This window comes from Squalius cephalus, assembly GCF_949319135.1.
Source record: "Squalius cephalus genome assembly, chromosome: 6".
Classification (NCBI taxonomy): Eukaryota; Metazoa; Chordata; class Actinopteri; order Cypriniformes; family Leuciscidae; genus Squalius; species Squalius cephalus.
Window position 1 is genome coordinate 9,634,431 of NC_137127.1, and position 24,267 is coordinate 9,658,697.

The following is a 24,267-nucleotide window of genomic DNA, read 5'->3' on the forward strand; positions in this document are numbered from 1 at the left end:
ACACTTTTTTACTATCTGCATGAAGATTTTGACAGAAGAATTTACTGTGGTGGCAAATAAATTATCCATATGGGAGAATGGCTGAAAATGAATATGTTTGTTTAGGTGTCAATTTATGACTTTTCTTTGATATGCTGATTAATTTGATATGTTTGGTTCACTTTACTCATACATTTAATATTTTGGAAATCTTTATTATAACAAACACATCATGAGAGATAGATGAAGATGATGAAAAACAAGTTTCAGTAGACAAACTAGTAGGCCTAATTCAAATGCAGAAAGGCAAGGTAACATCATGTTTCGCACCTACAAACCAACAATACCAGACAATAACTGAATGAAAAGGAGGAACTTAAATTCACAAGGCGATTGAACTTAAATGAGGAACAGGTGATGACTAATTATTCAGAAACCATAGTAACAAACAAGGAGCGGGAAACTGGAACAAATGAAAACAGAGTTAGTCTATAGGGCAGGGGTGCCCAATCCTGCTCCTGCCGATCGACTGTCCTGGGGTGCGTTTCCCGAAAGCATCGTTGGCCAACTATGGTCGCAAGTTCATCGCAATGTCCATTGAACTCTATTGGTAACGACGGAACTTGCGACCATAGTTTGCCAACGATGCTTTCGGGAAACGCACCCCAGGACAGTCGATCGGCAGGAGCAGGATTGGGCACCCCTGCCCTATAGACTAACTCTGTTTTCATTTGTTCCAGTTTCCCGCTCCTTGTGTTTGATTAGGGTTGGAGATGAACTGTGCAGGACAGTCGATCGGCAGGAGCAGGATTGGGCACCCCTGCTATAGGGGCTTTTTCAAGACACCGTTTTCAACTAAAAACGTACAATTTTTATGCGTTTTGGCCGTTCGTGTACACGACAATAGTGTTTTGGGTGCCTGAAAACACAACCTTTTGAAAAAGGGTTTTAAAGTGCAAGTTTTTGAAAACGGTCTCCGTGTAAACAACAAAAACGCGAATCTCTGAATACGATGACGTCAAGCACATGTATTACGTGTTCAGTCTATTAATCGCCAGCTAATGGCCTGGCAGCAGAATACAGGGTTGTTGTTTTTTCGCGTGGATCGTTTTTACAATGTGTTATCTTTACGCGGAAAACTCAAAGGAAAAACTTCTCCGTTTTAAGCATATCGTTGTCGTGTAAACGTAACATGAAGTTTGTGAAATAGGCTACAATTCTAAACTAGCCATTATTATTTACAGGGAATAGATTTTTTTTCTCCTCAGTCCAGGGATTCCACTGTGTACACAGGTAACAGATGATTTGTTTTTACTTAGGGGGTAAAGTAGGAACAGGTTAAAGGGCAGTATTTTGTAACTGAGCCTGTTTTGTGAGGTCTTCATTAGTCATTAACGAAAGAACAGCTATGAGGAAAGAAGTTCTGCTCTGCCTGTGCTTGGCCATGGCCCCTGTTTGGACAACCCCTGTCCAGACAGGCAAGTATTTCATCTTATTATATTGCTTTTTAAATAATATTGTAAATTCTACATTGAATTAATATTTAACTTGTGGGAGTATCGTCAATGTGTGTGTAGGCAATATATATATATATATATATATGTAGGCCTATATTATTTTTTCAGGACATATCTTTGTACATGTATTGTACATGAATTTGTGTTTATGTGTAATTTATGTTTGCGCGTGTGCAGACTCTGGGCCGGTGGTCGTCCTGAAGCATGGCAGTGTCCGTGGGCAATATATGAAGGTTAAAGGCTCCGAAAAGTTGGTGGAGCAATATTTCGGGATTCCTTTTGCACAGCCACCTGTTGGTCCTCTCCGCCTAGCTGCACCTGATCCTGTACAGGGATGGGAAGGCATAAGAAATGCCACTCAGCACCCTCCCATGTGAGTACTGCTATATAGGCTAGTCATAACAGTATCTGAAAAAAGATATGCCATACATCTGTACTACTAGGCTTTATAAGTGACAAACGAGTTAGATCAAAAGTAATCTAAAAGTAGTCTGATTTAATGTATAATGTAGCCTAATAGATTACGTTAGTAAATGCAATTTTCATCACATAATTTTTATTCAGTAATTGACTACAGTTATATATAAATTCCTTATTTACCACTATATCTGGGGTCTGCAAGACATGTGTGTCAACATTGAAACGCAGAGGGATAATCACAGGCACATGACAATAGCTAAAGATATGCATGTATTTAACGCAAATAAACATTTATTTATCACCATAACTTGCGTACGTATGTACATTTTTTTTTTTTTTTTTTTTTTTTTTTTTTAGGTAATTTTTCCTCATAGTCACACAGCCTGTTTTATTAAATTAGGAGGATCTGTAAATATTAAACAGTGAGATTATAACAGATCCTAACGCGACCAGAGGTGCACGCTTCTGTGTTTATCCCTCCGCGAGCCATAGGTTGCCGACCGCTGCACTATATTAAAGTAATATAAACCATTTCTGAGCTCAGATTTCCTTTTACCCCATCAACTATCTTCTCTTGCTGCATTGTAGGTGCCTTCAAAACCCAGATATTGTGCCTTTAGTAGGAGAGGCCATGAAGTTGAATATCACCACCACGGGCTTCTCAGAAGACTGCTTGTATCTTGACGTTTACACTCCTTCTCAAAGATTAGAATCAGAAAAACATCCAGTGAGTACTGAATTATGGCTACTCTCATCTAAACTAGAGGACAGCACTTGTGAATTCACAATAGAACTTTCCTATGGTTTATTTATCATTTCCTTAACCCCTCTTACAAAAGTAATGTATGCCAACCAACAGGTAATGGTTTGGATTCATGGAGGAAGCCTGGTCTTTGGCGGAGCTGCCATGTTTGACGGATCCCCGTTGGCGGCCTATGAGAGCATAGTTGTGGTTGTCATTCAGTACCGACTTGGAATGTTAGGATACTTCAGGTATTCATTTATGAATCAAAGTGTCCCTTTAAGAATAGCATCAGATTTTTTAGCTTACTGAAGACACTGATTCTGCTGGGTGGGTTATAATCATATATGCTTCTGGTTTTAGCACAGGCGATAAGCTTGCACAAGGAAACTGGGGCTTCCTAGACCAGATTGCAGCTTTACAGTGGGTGAAGGAAAACATCGAGGGTTTTGGAGGAGACCCCCAGTCTGTCACCGTAGCAGGAGAGTCTGCAGGAGGAATCAGTGCCTCTTTTCTAGTCAGTCAATGTTTGTAATGCAACATTATCATACCTATTTTTAAGTATGTTCCTGCCTGGTATATTGTGATTAATCTTATGATTTCTGACCAGTGTTTAGAAAGCATAATAAAACCGTAAGTAAGTTCTTTGGGGTCCTTTGGGCTTCCTCTGGGCCCCACTTTGGAAATGTGAATGTGAAGACAAGTTGTTAAAACAATATAAGATATTACCCAACAATAGATTCTTTGTAAAGTTCAATGCAAGGGTTAAATGTATTCTAAAGATGTATTCTTATGGATTTTTAGACATTGTCACCCATGACCAAGGGTCTGTTCCACAGAGCCATCTTCCAGAGTGGAGTAGCAAACACCATCGGTTACACCATCAAACACCCATTGATGTTTGCCAAGGTATTTAACCCAAATGCAACAATCAATGTGCACTGCTCAATAGTTCCTTAAAGGGATAGTTCACCCAAAAATTCAAATTCTGTCATCACTTACTCAAGTTGTTCCAAACCTGAATGAACACAAAAGACGATATTTTGAAGAATATACCAAACAGTTGATGGGCCCCATAGCTGGGGGAAAATCAACTGTTTGGTTCCCAACATTCTTCAGAATATCTTCTTTGTGTTCAGCAGAAGAAAGAAATTCATACGGTTTGGAACAAGTGAGTAAATGATGACAGAATTTGAATTTTTAAGGGAGTCTGTAATTATGTCAGATATAAAAAATGTCAGAGCCTTGTTAAGTTCAGTTTAGTTAATTTCCCTGAAGGCAGTTTGGTTTCAGACACATAAACAAATACATAAATGCATCAAAAAAAGTAAAAAAAACCCAGAACAATACCCAAATGCAATAACAGGAAATGTTCTCAGAACTTTGGCTAATGTTCTGGCAGGGTTCTCTCAAAGTTATGACCAAACATTATTTCAATAACATTAATACAATATTCGTTCAAAGTTATCTGGTCTTTAATAATGTTCTCAAACTGTTAGCACAAAAACATAATTTAGCCTATATATTGTTCTTGGAACTTGTTTTTTTGTTCATCCGTCCAATTCTTTTTAAATGTTACTCTTTCAGAACGTTCAAAGAACATTCAAAAGTAACGTTTCCATAATGTTTTCAAAATGATACAATGGAATGTTTAGAAGAAAGCTGATTGTCTGTAATCTGTTTGACCAGGTGGTAGCAAATGTTACTGAGTGTGACTTCAGCTCTTCTGAAGTGCTGGTCAAATGCATAAAAGAACTGACCGAGGAACAGATCATAAATGCAACTAAAAAGGTAGGAGCAGAGAATTTGAAGTAAGATGCTTTCCAGTATTTCATGAAAAAAATAACCTGCTAGGATCTATTGGTGATAGTCTTCATAAATATACAGAATGAATTCATTTCTTAGACCAAGTGATTTTCCTTAGAAACACATTTTCCCTGGAGCGGCAGTTGATGGTGTCTTTCTTAAAGCTCCACCAGAGGAGATACTAAAGAGCAAAGACTTTCAGAAAGTTCCAATTCTTATTGGAACAACAAACCATGAATTTGGATGGATGCTCGCACAGGTAAGTATCATAATATTTTTGTATGGAGCAGTGCAATGAAACAATGGTCAATGAACCTTTATGACCATTATGAAATAGGAAACACACAAACAATACACGGTGCTGAACAGGATGTGCTCATTTTATTTTTATATTATTATTTCAGGACGTGGTCTCAGAAGGATGGGCTAAAGGGATGGACGTAAAATCAGTGAAAGCAATTTTGGACATTGTCGATACAGCTGGTGTAAAGCTCAACAAATTCTTCCTTCTTTTTAGATTATTTCTAGTGATTTACCCTGTAGCTAAAATCTGCAAATGCATTTATTTGGATTAACTCAGTCTGGCTAATTTGTTAGTATTTGTCTCACTCTAGTGGACATAGTACAAAATACCATTCAGAAGACTCGGTAGAATATGCTTTCTCTCTCTGTCATCATAGAGATCAGGAGTCAATGAATTCATTGTAGAAGAATACTTGAAAGATGCTAAAACTCCTGAGGACATTCGCGACGCATTTACTGAGATGATGGGGGATAGTTTTATAGTGATACCCTCCATCATGGTTGCATCTCAACACAGAGGTTTGTTGCAATGTTACTGGCAAAATTTCATCTCCAGTAAAGTTTCATTGTTGGTTGGCTTTACTATTAGATGCTAACTTCACAGATGCTGGAGTCCCTGTGTATATGTATGAGTTTCAGCACCGGCCCAGTATATTTAAAGATCTCAGACCCAGCTTTGTGAAGGCTGACCATGCTGATGACGTTGGATTTGTGTTTGGAGCCTGCTTTTGGGATGGCCATGTCAAAACTGAAGGTAAGCAGATCTAAGAACTTGTTTGCCCAGGCTAATTATTATGATATTGGACAATTATTCCGGCAGGGGTTTGAAACTGCAAATGATTGCTACAAAAGTGAAAATGGTTATGATGAAGTGCGATGTGGTTATGGATATCAACTCTTTATCATCCACAGGAATACTCAGTGAGGAGGAAAACCAACTATGCAGAACTGTCATGGGATACTGGGCTAACTTTATTCGTACTGGGTGAGTACATTATAGTATTAGGATCTGTTACCGATGATCCTTTATTCATTAAATTAATATTTTATTTCTACAGCTCACCAAATGGGCCCAGGCTGGTGAATTGGCCTGTATACGACCAGTCTAATAAATACATGAACCTAGGATTGCAGCAAACTGAGGGACAGGGTCTGAAGATGGACAAGCTGCTCTTTTTCACTGTTGAATTACCTAAGAAACTTGCTGGACTCCACACCGCCTAATTATTTATCACACCAAGAAACAGTGCTGTGCAGTGTGCATAAATGATTTTGTCTTCATACATGCAGTGCAATTGTTCCCAGAGAAAACTTTTGCATTGGATATAGATTTCTGCAAGCATTTCAATGTTTCTCAAATCTAGCCAAAATCTGGATATTGGTATCAATTAGAAATTGCATACTTCATGGATGTGTGTAATAGTTTGAATGTGAAATTAAAATGAATGCACAAAACTGTTCTTTCATTTAGATGGAAATAGGCTACAACAATACATCAGTGAAATACATTCATAATAAAATCAAGTAACAAAAACGTGCAATAAAAATGTCAAGGTAGACTGCTTAATCATAAAGTAAAATTTATATTGCTATTTACAGACATTTTATTATGTTATTATTAACATTTTAATGTTTATAATATATATACACTTAGTAATGAATTAATTTAATATTATATTAATTGCTGTATTTTTTATTTATTCTTAATTGTATAAGCCTTTTCGTATTAATAATTATTTAATCGTTTTTATGCAAATTAATTAACGAAAGAGCAGGTGTATGCACATTTTTGACTGACACTCAAAAGTTTCTACCTAGGCTTTCTGAAATACACACACACACAAAGATACTGAATTGACAATATAACGTGAACTGTAAAAAAAATGCGCAGTGTGCAGTCACGTGTCATCATGGCTACGTCACTGGATTCCCCCATCCGCTACTGATTGTCGCGCATGCGCACACTTAGAGTGTTTATTTCAGAGCAGCCTGTGCATCGTACGCGCTGGGAAGACGAAGCTCCAGCTGGAACATCCAGGGTAAGTGTCATCTACTAACAAGACTTTATCAGGGGACTTGACGCTAACATTCGGAACATAGGTGCTGTCATGTCCATCATCATGCCATTTCTTAAGTTCGTAGCCTGAATGAACATGATGTTACAATAAAATTGTATTTATCATTATTGATATTCATTCATACGTTGCAAGCAGAAACCCGTATACATTCGCGCGAGCCGTTATATAAATGCAATTAGCAACAGAATGAATGAGACTCCCCTACGTAGGCTACTTCAAGAATTTTCCGCTTTCCTTTCCGCATGAAAGTGCCATATGATTGCACAGTGTTGTTTACAATAAGGAGGTGGAGTGGTGGAGGTTTCATTTTTCACGAGTACACTGAGCTATATGAAAAAAGTATGAATGATGAGCTTTAAGAACATGGCTATGTCTCAAAACCTAGTGAGCTGCCTATTCAGACAGCATTTTATAATGTGTGTGCCATATAATGCCCAAATGATTCTCACAACCACTGTTTCAGATCAATATGTGACTGCTTATTTTATTTCATCAGTGTTTCAAGCAACCAGAGATGCAGCCTATGCATTTAGAGATATTAAATTAGTGCTAATGAAAATGGGCACTTATTGTGGAGGCTAAAAATAGGGCCGTTATGACTGTAGGAAATGTTTCTGATGAAGCCTGCCCTGTGAGTTGTCTTTTGATAAGCTGGTATTTTGACAGGTGCTATTTTGAGAACCAAAGGTCTAAAGCACTGGAGCAGAAGTGCCATTGTTTTCAATGGAGAAATCCATGCGATTTCCTGAAACAGCATGGAATCTAGTTCCTTCTCACTTTATTAAGATTTCTATTTCTGCTTACTTTCTGGAACTACATTAGCTGGTATGACACCATTGTATTTCAATGTGTTGTTAAAGTCAAAGTCTCTGCCTGGATTAGTGGTTGATATATGCTTAGATGAATCTACTCAGATGTGTCGTTGTGAAAAGTTAGGAATTTCATTACCTGCATTTTCCCCCTTTCCCATTTTTAAAGTCACAACCATAAGTGCGTTTCTGCCATTTAGCATTTAGTCAGATAAACCTGGCATCCATGCTTGACTGCAGGCCTCATGAACATGACTACATATTTTTAAACTCAAGTGGCCTGAGATATGAGAGTGCTAGTTTTTCTAGTCCTATTCAATTGCAGGCTATTGATGAAAAGCTCACTGTTTGAAGCAATTTTCATTCTGTGCTCTCTTTGCAGTGTCTCAGTAAAAGGGTAATTTTATGTGACTTTTATTGAATCTGATGCTCTCTGGTTAGAAGCATTGATCCATTTAGACGTTGTTTATGTGTCTGATTGTGCAGCGTCAATCAGCGGCTAGATGATCAAGCTCTGTGCATGGATGACAGTCTTAAGTTCACAGCATCTTGACGGATATGAGTGAGGTTTCCCTTGAGGAAATAGCAGGACATGTTGCATAATGAATCCGCCTCAAATTAACCTCTGTGGCCTTATTTTCACATCAGAAACAGTGTCTCACACCACTAATACAGCCTAATGATACAGATTTCTGCAAGCTTTTACATGTTAAATCCAGATGATGTCTTGTCTTTTTGTTTTGTTTTGTTTTTTTAAGGGTTTTCTCTGGTCACTTGTATCACTATCCTACATGATTAATAATTATTTTCTTCCCTACAACAGTTTTACTCTTCGGTTCTGTATCTCTTTGTAATCTAAATCAGTCTCTCTATATTTGCATTTTGCTTGTGATGCAATAAACAAGTGATCTAATTCAGAGGTTCTCAAAGGGTTGAACACAGGTCAGATCTGATAGCAGGGACAGCAGGAAAAAAAACACAATGCCAAATGCAAATAATAAAATCAAATCGTGCATAGATATGATGGCAAAAAAAACAGACTTTTCAGCTTATCCAAAACTTTTGTTGTCAAAGGTTGTGGATCTAATCAAACTTGACAGTATTTTGGCACAGATTCATCTGTTGCTTGGTAGAAGCTACCCAGATTAGGCAATGTCTGACTTAACCCTCATCCTGTCAGAAAAAGAACAAAATTCTGCAGAAAAAACAAATCAAATGCAACCTTACATTAAATATAGGTTCACTTTGACTTGCCTTGACTGTTCTAGCTCACTAGTTTTCTAGTTTTTTTTTGACCGACTTGACCTTGCCCACAAGCCAACCCAATATCTCCTTCCCTGAGACATTTATCACCCATGTAATTATCTTTCTGTCTGCACTGCTGACTATTGCGATATCACTGCAGTGCTTTGGTAACCCTAACCCATTCAGTCTCTTAAACCAGTGGACCCACTCACTCCCCCACTCCAACTCATCTGTGTCCCATCACTCTGACAGCAGAACCTCTGCGTTGAGCCTCGAGGCTCGCGATGAAGGGGCGTTTTGTTGCATGGATGGATGGATGGAGTAGAAAGAGGGGGAAGTGCTCCAGTGCAGGGAGGAAGGAATATTGCAGCATGTGCATTTACCCTCGAATGCTGAGATTTATTAAGCTCAAGAGAAGCAGCAATGTGTAGAGGTTTGGTATCTTTAGATATGAGCCTCAAATCTTTTAAAAAATGCTTGTGTGAAGCATGTTAGTTAAACGATTGTACAGTATGTTCTTCTTTTTACATTTGGTGGCATTTTTATAAAAAACATTGGTTTGTATTAGTCTTCATACTGCTCACGCCAACATACAGTTTCTTTTCCGCCTTGTTCCTCTTAAGGATAAGTGTTTAAAAAAAAAAGCAGACGCAGTTGACACAGTCTCTGACTCTGGTCACTGCGTGGTTGTGTTTGTGTGCACTTGTGAGCGCGTATGCCAGCCAAGTCACGCTCCTCCAGCTCTGCATTACATAACCATCCTCTCAGTCCTATTGCTTTTCTCAGGGTTTTGCCCAAAACCTAAGGGAATGTAGTTTCTGACGTAGTTTATATATTGATTTGCTCTTCTACATTCAGAATTCATTCAGTTTTCATTCACTTTGACTTCCTGAAGCCACTGTTTAGAAAAGCTATGGTAGGCTAGCCTTGCAAGGTCCACTGCATCTTAAGGCTGGTTCACTTTGGATAATGTTATAACCAATAGCCAAATAAAATAACTACTATTCATGATCCAGTCTGTTCCTAATGGAGTTTTTTTTCCTCATATCTGGTTTCATTCTGAAATATAATGCTAAGGAGTGGTTTGCAAATGGCAATTCACGTTGAGTTTAACACTAACTATTAGCGTCTGTTGGGACAGAGCGAACTAGCCTTTCGTTTGAGAAGAAAACACGTGTCACTCGTATTCAGTTTTATGAGAAGCAGATGGTATTTTCACAGAGGCAAGATTAAGTACTTGTGTAAATTAAATTTTATCCATGATATCAAGCCAATAAGCATTACCATATTTGATGGGGCATCTTTTATATACTGGTCTGCATGATAATATTTTTTAATTGAGATTTAAAAAAAAATTATTCTTATATTTGTTTTCTGCATGTTTCTGAGAGTGAAAGACATAGACGCATTATGCTATGTGTTCTGGTGCTTCATTAGCAGGACATAGAAACACATGATTTTGCACTGAGATTCTGTGCATTGGATTTCATAATCTAACATCATATTAACAGGCTCTGACTGACTCCGCATTGCCTCATGCTGTGGTCAGTCTGTATAAACACAGCTGCAAGGAAGTTTATGACAGAAGAGGATGTTAAAGTACCCTTACCGTAATGTTACACTTCATGAAAATGTTTTGAATAGTTGAATTTTTATATATATTTAGATTTTTTACATTATAGATTTATTTATTATATATACGTATATATTACTATGTATTTTTATAATGTAATTATATATAATAAATAAATAAAAAACATTAAAATATGAAATACACTGCTGTTCAAAAGATTGGGGTTAGGAAGTTTTTATTTTTTTTATTTTTTTTAAGAAATTAATGCATTAAATTGAATGCATTAAAAGTTTGGGGTTTGCAAGATTTATGCTCTCCAAGGCTCTTTAATAAAATTTTATATATATATGAATTAGGGCTGTCAAAAGATTAATCGCGATTAATTGCATCCAAAATAAAAGTTTGTGTTTACATAATATATATGTGTGTGTACTGTGTATAATTATTTTGTATATATAAATACACACACATGCATGTATATATTTAAGAAATATTTGCATACATATACTGTATATATATTTATATAGTTTATATTATATATAAATATATATTTTTTTATATATAAATAACACATTTTTCTTAAATATATACATGCATGTGTGTGTATTTATATATACAAATTTAATTATACACAGTACACACACATATATTATTAAAAACAAACTTTTATTTTGGATGCGATTAATCGCGATTAATCTTTTGACAGCCCTAATATGAATATAAAATAAAATAACATTTTGTATATACATATAAAATTTATATGTATATACACATAATATACATTTGTATGAAATGTAATAATTTAATATTTCTTTTATTTGTTTATAACATTAAAATTGTAATTTTTTTTTTAGGTCCTGCTGTGAAGAAATTGTGGAGCTACAAACGACTGTACCATCCGTGGGTTTTTGAGCCAACATCATATCTCACCTAAAGACTGAATTACCCCCATAACAAAGCATGGAGGGGGCCGTGGTGAACAACCTCATAGAATTTGACTCGCCCCCAGAAGGGACAGCGCCCTCTGTTCTCGCACCCTCCAGTGGGGCAGACTTTTTCTCATCCGAGCCTCTCGTCCCTGAGCCTGTGAGCGACGTCACCATGGAGCCCCTTCTTCCAGAGCCCATGGCCCCCACACACACTTCCCACAGAGAAGACGACAGCGATGCCACCGAATCTGCCGACAGTGAGAACGAGGGCACAGAATCGCCATCACACCCGTCGAGCACGCGGCGGTCCTCGTCTTGCTCCAGTCACAGTACTGAGGACGCGGAGGAAACGGAGATACGAGCGTTCATGAAAACCTATGTGGCAAAGCTTTTCCATGGAAGGTGATTTGCTTCACAAACTAAAGCTTAAAGGAATGCTTCATACCTAGAACAGAAAAAGAGATATTTCACAGAATGTTCATGCCACTATTTTCATTATAACTACAGTGAACAGTGGATATCAAACTCCAGAAAGCACAAAAAAAGTACTTGCGTACCTTGCTATATTCTAAGTTATCTGAGGCCATAAGATAATTTTGTCTGAGGAACAGGCCAAATGTATGTTTTTATCTACTGAAAATTTCTGCAGTTTCAGCAAATCTCATTCACACCAGATCAGAAACAACACCACTGATAAGACGCACTTAAATTTCAGTCTGTTCCTCAGTCAAAGCTATTGTTTAGCTTTAAAAGGCTTAGTGTATGAGACTGCTTTTATGGGGCTTTTTTGGAGCTTGACAGCCAGTTGTCACGGTGTACTTTTGTTGTATTGAAAATCTACTTTTGTTCTCCACGGAAGTAAGGAAGTCATACAGGTTCGGAACTACATGAGGGCAAGTAAACGATGACAGAATTTTGAACTATTCCCTTGAATGAGGATGAAACTTCACAGTGAATTATAGTCACATATCAACTGATGCATGTGTATGCGTTTGTTCCTGTTGTTTCAAGTGCTCTCTCGCTCTCCCTACCCATTTGTCTTTCTCTTCCTCCCACTTGTTCCTTTTATTCTTTTTCCCTCTCTCAGGGAGGACTTTGATCAGGAGGAGAAGGCTCACTTTGGAGAGCTGTGCACTGGAGAGAACGGGAAAGGCAGGGAGTGGTTCGCCAAATATGTCAGTGCGCAGGTATGAGAGGCGCAACTGTAATTAATCATGAAAGTAATCATTGTATGACTTCTTTTCTAAATTCATTTTTAATTTTGGGATTGATTATGGTGACATTTTAGGTGAGGGTTTAGTCCTGTTTCACACATTCTGCACCAGAGGTAAACCTAAAACTATAAAAAAAAAATCATATAATTAAATAAACCAATAATTAAAATAAAATCTAAATATTGTGGTGAAAAACTTAACAAAAACTAAAAAAAAAAAAAAAAACCCAGCACTTAAGAGCCTATTATTGCTGTGTCATGCTAAACCTAGCAGAAAACATGTTGCAAATGCACTGCAAACCTATTTAGCAACACACTTTTCTGCAATATAGGATTTTATGAAGCAACACAACATAATGGTGTGAACTACACACCCTTTGTTTGAGAAATGTGTTAAAAATGCTTGACTACTTGGCTGTTAAAATGACCAAAACATAGTAGGGATGCACATTATACCATTACCATAATGGTTATCATCAGCCAATATTAAAATTAATCTTTAATAATACAATTAAATAAAACTGTTCAATGTAACTTTAATGTAAAACAGAAATATCCATTTTTGTGATGCCTAAATTCATTTGTTGCTTTTAAAATCATTCATTTTAGGTTTTTCACTGATTTTATTTATTTATTTATTTAGTCTATAATAAGCTTTTATTTAAATGATTGCCCATTTATTGATTATCTGACTATTATTATTTTTAATAGTGTTTTTAATAGTACATTTTTTAAATATTTTTTTGGCCATCTCTATAAACGTCAAGCACAGTCCATGTAGACTCAATGTACAGATCGCTCCGTCTTTCTGAAAGATCAAGAAAACTCTGAATAAAATACATATGCATAAACAAACACAGTTGTGATGATAACCGTGCATTGTGTTTGCAGCGCTGCCACTCCAAATGTGTGAGCGAACTGACTTTCTACAGGCTGGTGCAGTCCTTCGCTGTTGTTTTGTTTGAGTAAGTACAGTATCAGCGATAATATCTAAGGTTTATGTTTGACATTACGTGGAAGCCACTCCAAACCGTCAGAGAACTGCTTCAGTTTTCTGTAGAACTCCTGGCGAGTCAGTAGCTGTGTTCCAAATCACACCCTATACGCTCATTCACTATTCCCTAAATTACTCCACTAATATGCCTTGAAGGAGTGAATGAAAACGAATTCGGACACTGAGTGCGTCAGAAGGGCTGCCACTTTTGCGTACTTTGTGCTTGCTGTTTATTAACCATTTGAAACTTAGCAAACTGGCTGCTCCAGTAGTAATGAAAACATTTATCTTGACTCTGTCATGGAAACGAGCATGTATAAACCTTAATTAAACAATTTAATAGATATTACGCTGTACCCACATTGGATGAGCAGTTTTGAGAATGAATGGCTGGATGATTCAGCTGTGGGCGCCATCTTCTGGCGTGACACTCACTACATCAGTTGTACACTTGTTGTTGTGGTGCGTTATGGGATTGAATGAGTGCACTCAATAACATCCAGTATGGTTCAGTATGGTTCAGATACCACTACAAATGTTTGTCCGCTCAAATAGTGCCTTATTTAAGGACATTGGGGTGATTTCGGACATAGCCAGTGTTTTTGCATGTGTGTGATGCACATGTGACCCAGATTTTATTGATTGACAGATGTCACCAGGTGGATGATTATGCTCCCGCCAAACACCTCATGACCATGTGCTTCACATATTACTACATGGGTAAGAAAGTCGACCTTTTATATTAATCACACTGTGTGGAATGTAATCTGAAAAAGAGACGCCCTCCAACTTCCTGTTACAGTGTATGACTCAGACATTACTGGCACTGACGCATTATTGTTTCGGCAAATTGGACAATGCCATTTTAATGAATTTTTTTTTAAAACACAAAAAACGGGGGATGGGGGAAACAGATATGCATTATAGTTCAAAAGTTTGAGTCAGTCATTTTTTGTTTTGTTTTATGCTTAAATTGACAGTGAAGATATTTATAAAGTTGCAAAAGATTCTATTTCAAAGAAATGCTGTTATTTTCTATCCATCAAAGAAACATGAAAAAAGGCATCATGGGCTCCATAAAAATATTAACTGTTTTCAATATTGATAATAATAAGAAATGTTTCTTGAGCACCAAATCAGAATGATTTTTGAAGTATCATGTGACACTGAAATGACTATTAAAATCTAAAAAAATATATATTTTAAATTGTAGTAATATTTCACAATTTTACTGTATTTTTGATCAAATAAATGCAGCGTTGGTGAGCATTAGAATCTTCTTTCAAAAACATTTAAAAAATCTCATCAACCCCAAACTTTTCAATAGTTGTGTGATTTTACTAGTTTTAACACAGATCTATTATATTCAACACTTGTAATGTTTAAAGATTTGACTCCATGTCATGGATGTTGAGAATCGTTTTGGAATGCCTAAGATTCCTACTCCTAATATACATGTACACAGAGTGTGACTGCCTAGTGTGCCTTTTCAATTCATTTCATTTTAATTTCTAATGAATATATGTGTGTGTGACAGGTAAGTCCCAGCTGTCTCCCACAGAGCTGTTGGAGAGGCCCAGCGGGGGGATCGACTCGTACCTGCGCAGTGGAAAGGTCTGGCTCTCTGGGAAGAAGGATATCGCAGAGCGAATGCTCAAAAACACCTCCGCCAAGTCTGACGTTAAAGGATTTTTTGGGGGTCTGGAGAGCAAACTGAGAGGACCCTTGGGCCGAAAGAATGAGTGAGTGATTTTCTGTCATCGCTATTAATAACACTTTTAATTAATCAAGCTTCTGCTGCTCACAAACTCGTTCTGTCCTCCTCAGAGACTCAGACAGGCCTGTTGAACAGAAAAGCAAAACTCCAGGTACAGTAGTTCACCATGTACCATCACTGTGTGTTCTCCAATTCCCTCTTCTCACCTGTGGTTGTCGTTTTCAGTTTTTAGATATCTCACTTAGGGTTTTTTATATTTATAGTGGTGGTGAGACTTAGTGGTTAAGAATCTGGGTCGGTTACCCAAACGATTCAATGGCAACCATTAGTATGCTGTTGAGCAAGACACTTAGCCCACAGGAGTCGTCTCTGTAGACGTGTGTAGGTGTTTGAGTTATTAACTGTGCTCATCTCTGCTTGCGTACCCTGTAGTTTCTCCCCCTCTCTCCCCGGATAGAAAAGAAGAGGAGAAAATTTACCTGTACACGCACCTGAAACAGCAGCCCATTTGGTAGGTTGTCAATAATCTTTCTTTCCCCGCAAAAATGCTGAAACGAACAGCTGAAGTTGTCTAAAATGTATCCTTTCACATAATCAGCATTTTAAAGGAATATTCTTGGTTTTTACAATTCATTGCTTATGGACTGTGTTTGTGGTCTACCAAAAATTACAGTTACATTGTTTCAGACAAATTCATCAGAATCACAGGATTTGCCTATCATATTTCGTGCCAGAATAAAAAAAGAAATTGGATTTTGTATCATTTTTCAGTATCAGTAATTGGTAATTCTCTGTAACGTAAAAAAAAATACAATTGTATTTTCATTACAATAAACCAGTAACGAGAAAGTCGTGAGGATAATTATTTTTTTTATTTGTGACTGTAAATTATTGATTATTATTTTATTGATTATTATTTAATTAAATTTACTAGTAGAAATAGTACCATGATATTAAAATATTTTACAATTTAAGTAATATATAAATTTTTCTGTCACAGTAAATTGGGAAGAGAAATACTTAATTGTCATAAAAATAATGACAATGTTTAAAATCTTTATTTTTACTTTTAAATCTTTAAAACTTATCCTAAATGTTTTCATTTATGGCATTTTAATATATAACATTTTAATTTATTCCTGTGATGGCAAAGCTGAATTTTCAGTATCATTGCTCCAGTCTTCAGAGTCACATGATCCTTCAGAAATCATTCTAATACGTTGATTTGGTGCTCAAGAAACATTTCTTATTATTGTCAAAGTCAAAAACAGTGTTGCTGCTTAATATTTTTGTTACAATTGTGATACAATTATTAAAAATCAGCATTAAATAAATTTACTGCAACAAATAGTACCACAGTATTTTACAATTAAAGGAATATTCCTTTTTTGCCTTTCAGTAATGGGAATTGAAAATAATGACAGAATGTCGCATTACCGCAGAAAATAATTTAAGCATGTTAAACAAAACCGAAAACGTACAATGGAAGCCTATCAGGAAAGGAGGCTGGTGTGTTTAATGTACAATGTCATTCTAACTTTGTTCAGACACAATGTCAGATCATTTGTCACATATACTGTATGCTAATTTTATTCTGCTTGTATCTATTTTTTAAAAGGCACACTTTGAGGTTTTGGAACGCAGCGTTTTTTGATGCCGTCCATTGTGAGAGAAATAAAAGATCCCCCACCACGAGGTGAGAGAGCGCAGGGTTTTAACTATGGAATTCTTATTACTTCTATAGTGCGTTTCTTTTCTCTGTCTCCTAATATATCGTGCTATTAAACAAAACAGACTTTGCACAGCACCAAAAGCACATGTTAGATTGCCTGTTTGTTTAGACTGCGTGTTTGTTTGTGTGTCTGTTCAAGCCAGAGGGAGAGATTGAGAGTTTACAGCGTGTTTGATAGATTGTTAGTGATGTTGAAATAAACTAGCTAGAGGTGCGTGACAGTGTTACGGTGTGTTTGTTCTGATCCTGCAGCCTCTCTCTGTGCTCTTACGGTTTACTCTTCCACACTGCTCATCATCCTCTCTTGTCTTTTCTTTCTCTCTGTGGCTCTTTCTCTCTCTCTCTGCATGTGACTTTAACCCTTTTTCTCCCTGTGCCTTGCTGCCTCGCGCAGGCGGACGGCTGAGGAAGAGAAAGATGAAAGGTCTGTCCTTCATTCCGTCTGCTGCCATGGACAATGCTAGACGGGATAGGCGGATTAAGGGCGGAAAGTTAGATCAGTTAGAATGAACTGAGAGTGAAAGATGTGCACAGAATAAATTAAGGGGAAAGTGGAGAGAGTTTAGGAAAAGGATGATACACTGACAGAATTGGAACAGCGTTTTATATACGTACAGTATGCGCAAGGTTCTAACAGCCATGGAAAGCTTGGCAATATCAAAGAATTTAGCTGATTTCCAGACCTAAAAAAAGAAAAGAATAAAAACTAATAATGAATATAATGATAAAATATCAAAACAGAAATTTATAGGTATTTATTATACGCTACCATTTAAAGTTTTGTGGTCGGTAACATTTTTTTTTAAATGTTTTAAAAAAAAGTCTTAGGCCGTGTGTCCACCAAAACGTTTTTAGCCAGCTGAAAACGCCTAACGTTAGCTCTGGGCGCTTGAGGACGTTTTGGCAGCGCAGCGTTTTTTCAGTTGAGAGACGCTTCGTTGCTATGATACAGAATATCCGCAGCACAGTTTACTTGTAGCAACTGAGTTAGCAGATAATTTGTTTCATACTAAAAATGTATTTTTCATCCATTTTGCTCGGTTAGCTCTGCTGGTTGATGTTGTTGTACAGAAAGAATGTTGTGACAGTTGGTCGGTGTGGTATTTGTCCCGCCCCTCCTCCACTGTGATTGGACGGCTGGGTAAAAAGTGACAGTGATGAGCGCTGCGTTTTATCCAAAGTTGACTGGTTGAACATTCTTTAACTCTCGGCGACCTGTAAAAGCGCCGAGCGCTCGGCGCTTCAGCGTGAAAAAAACGCTCAGCGCCTCGCGCTCATGGCGTTTTAAAAACGCGGCGCTCCCATTGAAAACAATTGAAAAAACACGCCAGCCGCGTGAAAAAACGCTTTGGTGGACACACGGCCTTATGCTCAACATAGCATTTATTTGATCAAAAAATACAGTAAAATATTATTACAATTTAAAACAATTGTTTTCAATTTAATATATTTTAAAATGTAATTTATTCCTGTTATGTTAAAGCTGAATTTTCAGCATTACTCCAGTCTTCAGTGTCACATGATCCTTCAGAAATCATTCTAATTTGCTGCTCAAGAAAGATTTCTTATTATTATCAGTGTTAAAAACAGTTGTGCTGCTTAATATTTTTGTGGAAACCATGATCATTTTTTTTCATGATTCTTTAAAAGTTCAAAGGAACAGCATTTATTTGAAATATAAGGATTTTCTGTTAAATGTATATGTTAACTGTATGTATTGTTACTCTAACTATACTGTAACTTTAGATCAATTTAATGTGTTTTTGCTGAATAAAACAATTTCTTAAAAATAATCATACTGACCTCAAACTTTTAAACGGTAGCATATGTAAAATTCTATATTGTACTTTTTTTTTCTAGTTATGTTCCACTAAAAACAACTATAAATACTTTATTTTGAATGTAATTCTTATCACGTCTGGGAAATTCATGGGTCAAAAGATTAAGAACCCTTGACGTATTTCATCTAGATACTCACAATAAGCAGTCTCTATCAGCGCAGGATCCAGTCAGGAAGCTGTGTAACATTCTGATAACATTTTCATCAGTACTCAAAGGAAACTTCACAGTGTTTGAGGCCCACCAAAAAAGTACTGACTCGTGTCACATTTGCCTTGACATAATGCTTTGTCTTTTTTTATCATGTCGTCTTGCACAACTTTAACTTTGCTCTCAAAGACACAGTGGACCTTATTAAAAGTAAAATACTACTGGATAGTGTCATATCTATTCTGACAGCAGGGAAAAACATATGCTCTTTTTTAAAAAGGAAGAGAAAATGCCTTTTTGTTGTTGATGATTTCAAAAGCCTTGCATCCAATCTAACGCAGTATTTTGGCACGGTATATCAACTTCATCTGGCCAGCATGGACAGCTTGCATGACATGCCCTCATTATTGAAAACAATAATATTAATACATTTCAATGTTTAACCGGGGACATTTTTGTTTACTTTGAACGATAAACAATTTTGGAACTGTTTTTGGGTCCACACTTGATGTCCAATGTAAAATGGATGCCTACGATGTTCTGGAACCAGTCGAGAACCGCTCTTTGACTTTTCCAGCATTATTATTGCATGCATTCAGAGTGTATTATATTCCTATTCACTGCAATGTCATCTGCTAACCGAGAACAGCTTGAATTATTAGTAGTGTTTGCTACAGTAAAAGAAGCATGACTATTGCTGTTAGGGGTTCGTTCAGATCCCCAGCCGTAGATATTAAACTTTGGCATTGCATGTAATTCGTCCCACACTGTTTGTGCTACAGACATAAATGATTCCTCAAATCATTTGGCTTGTTGAAGGGAGGTGTGCTATTACCTTTCTAAGTGTTCAGACTTAAGATTTTCACCTGGCAGGCAATAAAACAGGCTAAAAAAAAGGAGACTTAAACATCTATTTTACATAGAAAAAATGCATATTGGTTTGTTTGCCTGAGCATTTTTTCCTGTTTGTGAGCCGAATTATACCGTGGTTCTGTGTGGCACATATGCTCTTTATTATTTCAATTATTGTCTTGTTTTTGTTTTGATTTATTGTGAATCATGGCTACAGCTGACTGCTCACTAATACTTATTCTGAAATGTTTGTTGGATTTTGCATGAGCACCAATGTATGGCTAATACACATTGTCCTTTTGTATGATTGTTTTTACACATTTTTAATTCTATAACCTCCCAGTATTCATTGTAGTGTGTTTATTATTGACTATACATGTATTATTGATGGTCTCTCGTGCTTGATGAGAGGAAAAAAAGGTAAAATATTATTGACCTCTGACCTTGACCTCAATGTTTTTTATACCTTTTAGAGAAAAGTGGTGTCACATGACCCAGGAGGAGAAAGACGATAGCTCCAGATTTAATGAGAACATCACCTTCGGTCAACTGGGGTGAGTCACATGGCATTTGTCTCGTTATATACAACATTGACAAAAACAATGTTCATTGCATGTTCATATGCTCATATATATTTGTTCTGTTTGTCTAGGACGTTCACTCATAACATGGTGGCATTTGGACTGAGCAAGAAACTTTGCAATGACTTCCTGAAGAAGCAGGCAGTCATTGGAAATCTGAATGAAGGTAATAATTCAATTTTATTAAGTTTGAAAGCTTAATTACAGTACTGTTAAAATGTTTGGGGTATTTTTTTTTTTATGTTTTTAAAGGATGTCTTTTATGCTCACCGAGGCTGTATTTATTTGATCAAAAATACAGTAAAAACAGTAATATTGTGAAATAATATTATTACGATTTAAAAGTGTTTTCTATATTAATATATTTTAAAATGTAAAATATAAAGCTGAATTTTCAGCATCATTACTCCAGTCTTGAGTGTCACATGATCCTTCAGAAATCATTCTAATATGATGATTTGGTGCTCAAGAAACATTTCTTATTATTATCAATGTTGAAAACAGTTCTGCTGCTTAATATTTTTGTGGAAATTGAGATATATATTTTTTTTTTTCAAAAGAAAATCATTAATTTAAAATATAAACATGTATTTACTGTCACAATTGAATGCATCACTGCTGAAAACATTCTTGACCCTAAACTTTTGAATGGTATGTATGTACTGTATTAATACGATTCACACTTTTTATGATCTCCTTTCAGAGCAAAACAAGCTGCTGTGTGATCACATTGAGCAGATGGCTGCAGAGTGAATATCCCAAATCATCTAAACTGTACCATCTACATCAGCTCATCCAGGATCTCTAATGACCAGTATTCCACAAATGCCAACACAGTTTCGCCTCTATCATCACCCCAAAGTCATACTACTATTCTCACCATTTACAGAAATCATGCAACTGAAATGGTTGGCATAAATCAGCCTAATCCCATGATGCTTCAGTGTCCAGCTGCAGTGTGGAAACGGTTCATTTTTGTTGAAAATGCAACAATGTGTCAAAATATGCACCTATACCAGAATAGCAATATGGCACACAGTATCTATCATTATATATTACACGGAATTCATATTGTGTGATGTGAATATGATGCGAAACACATCCTCGGATCCAGTCAGTTAAAATATTCCCTTAGTTTCTTCCCTTTAAATCTTTCCTGCTACTTTTATGTACTAAAAGTGTCCTTTGAGCAAGTTCAATGACAAATAATGAACAAAAGTACAGTCTAACAATATCAGTATTTCAATATATCAATATTTCTTAATCCATCTGCTCTACAAAATTCTGTACTGGGCCTGTTCCTGTCGTATGTTCCCATCTATTGCACTTCTCTGGTTTTGTGTTCTTCCTGTATGGATAAATTGAGTATTAATAGTGTTTGTGACATCCTCACACGTGGACACTGGATCCATGTCTCTTCCCCTGTTTAAAGTGCCTTTAGTCATTTAGTAAGCAGTGATCTTCCCTTTTTAGAGTGAGCAAACCTGTGTCAGCATGCTGTCATCCTCCCATGAGACTCTGGGGTTAGCGCTCATAAGTTTGTGCACCCTGTCAGTAGATGTGTTGTGTGGATAATGCTTGTGTTTTGTATTAGAGTCTCATAAAGTATCATGCTGCAGTTGCTTGGATGTCGTACAGTGTCGTGTCTTTAACGCATGGTATGCATGCACATTGTTTACCATCAACTTACACTGTTGTGCAATTAGATTTCAAGCCAATAGAGGGCAATCACAACCCTCCGCTTTGACTGTAGATCAGTGAAGGTGAATGTCAACCACTGAGTGGGGTCTCCAAGAGCTTGTATTGAATCAAATGTCCTCCATGTGAGGGGAAAAAAACAAAAGTTAATATATTTGGTTTGTAAATACATTGTTTTGTTGACAGAATAATGAGGAATATGGGCTGGTTTAAAGGGATTGTCAGATTGTTGGGGATTTATTTATTTGATTGTCTGTATGTGTTGTACATGGGCGCATGGTTGTATCAGAAATTTGTCATTGCATTTCAGACGATGTTGTTTAATATTGTGCTGTCTATGTAAATTAATGTTCATTCATAGTAAGCTCAGTGTTCTGCATTGTGTTGTTCCCCAAGTGCCCTGAATTTCCTATTTGAACATACCTGGAAACCAACGAGAGAGGTGTTGTCCTGTCTCTAAGTGTTTATAATAATAATAAAAAAATAATAAAAAACACAACTTTCTTGTACTGTTTCTATCCTTTGGGTCATTAAAAAAAAGTATAAAGTGAAAACCTCTTAATTTACAGTATATATTGAATTAATAATAATGAAACCGATATTCATAAGAAAACATGTTTTGTTTGAAACATTTTGATCAGGGAAAGGAAATAAGAAATATCTGGAATTGCCATTTTTTAATGTGAAGGATTTTTATTTATTTTTTCTTAGTTTGGGCTTGTGTTGCCAAATGTGTCCGTGCAGATTCAGCTCAATGTGGGAGTGTTTAAGGCTCCCCAGTGGAGAAAACTGCCAAATGGCTACCATGGCCGGCTGTGTGTATAAATAAACAGCAGTCACACTGGCCTGCACTGATTGGACACACAGTAATGAGCTGTGAAAGGCCAAGCACTGGTGTCACACACTGAGAGCTCTACTGCTAATTAATCCCAGACCCCATCAAACAATATAAACTCTCCTTATCTTCAACAGTTGGTGATTGATCACATCCTTCTTCACTTTCTTACTTCCTTTCTTCTTTCAACTTTCTTTTTGTCAGGAAATTGTGTTAATTGTGCTAGAAGTTATTATTTTTTTCTGTCTCTTTCTTTTATCCTAATTTATACACGCGACACAGTGATTTTCGAAACCGGCAGTTTCAGTTCCCATTGACTTCCATTGCATGAACAAAAAAAAATACTTATTTTGTTTGTCCTTTATAAACTTTCTGAGATTAAAAATCTCTTTTTCATAAGAGTCTAGGCAATTTGGGTGCACTACAATAAATCACTGTGTCATCAGCATTAAAATGAATTAAAACCAAGATAATTAATATAGATAAAAATAAAAAGTAGAGACCCCAGAACAGACCCCTGAGGAACACCCCTCGTAATCTGTAAATGTGCGGATGAGTGTCCTTCCATTCACACCCATTGTAGCCTGCATTAAATCATATATTTTCCAAACTCAGGCTAAAAGTACCAGGGCAGGGCTATAACCCTCCATAGAAATATGTTAATTTTCAGTTTAATAATTAATAATGAGATTAGAAATATGGGTTTTCAAAAGACTAGTACTCCTTATTTTATATGTTTACAGCCTTAAGTTATTTGTTGTAGCGCTACCTGATTTCAGTTTTGTTTCAGTTTGGAATTTAAATCATTTTAACCGACAATCAAGCAATCTGGTAGACCTAGTATCACTTAATTTTGATGTGAAATTAATCACATTAAAGTAGAAAATTTTATAATATTAATAGGCTATTAAAATATTAATTACCCATGACATTTTTTCTTTAAAAACATGTTTTGCACCAACCCTGTTAAACTGAAATTGCTTTGGAGTTTAATGTTAAGGGGCATGCAGATCATGTAAGGGGGTTGTAAAATGGGACACAAATGGCTCTGTTTCCTGACAATAAGTCCTATGTTTATCCTTAATATCGCTGTCTACCCATTTTCAAACACAGAATCTCATAAACACACATATACATCCTCTCATGCATCTCTGTTTAAATCCCTTTCCGTGTTAGTGTGTCTGTGTGATGTTTGGCTGGCCGGTTGCAGACAGTTTGCTGTAGTCGGTCAGTTGGAGTGGACCTCTGAGGCCAC

General features: G+C 36.5%; 2 protein-coding genes across 3 annotated transcripts; both read left to right on the forward strand.

Annotated features, from left to right (window-relative positions):
• Positions 1 to 738: 738 nt before the first annotated feature.
• On the forward strand, positions 739 to 6,364 carry ces3 (carboxylesterase 3). The gene is made up of 13 exons (XM_079874988.1): positions 739 to 1,457; positions 1,674 to 1,869; positions 2,505 to 2,643; positions 2,776 to 2,909; positions 3,022 to 3,175; positions 3,463 to 3,567; positions 4,348 to 4,449; positions 4,583 to 4,723; positions 4,869 to 4,949; positions 5,145 to 5,286; positions 5,372 to 5,521; positions 5,680 to 5,752; positions 5,826 to 6,364. Exons 1-13 carry the CDS (start codon positions 1,388 to 1,390, stop codon positions 5,989 to 5,991), a joined length of 1,653 nt encoding a protein of 550 aa, XP_079731114.1. The 5' UTR covers positions 739 to 1,387; the 3' UTR covers positions 5,992 to 6,364.
• Positions 6,365 to 6,728: 364 nt separating this feature from the next.
• kiaa0513 (KIAA0513) lies at positions 6,729 to 22,685 on the forward strand. Of its 2 annotated transcripts, XM_079874564.1 has the most exons (13): positions 6,729 to 6,806; positions 11,327 to 11,803; positions 12,489 to 12,588; positions 13,506 to 13,579; positions 14,258 to 14,328; positions 15,146 to 15,350; positions 15,436 to 15,476; positions 15,758 to 15,836; positions 16,944 to 17,021; positions 17,452 to 17,481; positions 20,372 to 20,452; positions 20,551 to 20,645; positions 21,183 to 22,685. In XM_079874564.1, the coding sequence occupies exons 2-13, from the start codon at positions 11,433 to 11,435 to the stop codon at positions 21,230 to 21,232; spliced, it is 1,275 nt and encodes a 424-aa protein (XP_079730690.1). In that variant the 5' UTR covers positions 6,729 to 6,806; positions 11,327 to 11,432; the 3' UTR covers positions 21,233 to 22,685. The 2 variants fall into 2 exon arrangements, with proteins under 2 accessions (XP_079730690.1, XP_079730691.1); XM_079874565.1 differs by lacking the exon at positions 17,452 to 17,481.
• The last annotated feature ends 1,582 nt before the right edge of the window (positions 22,686 to 24,267 follow it).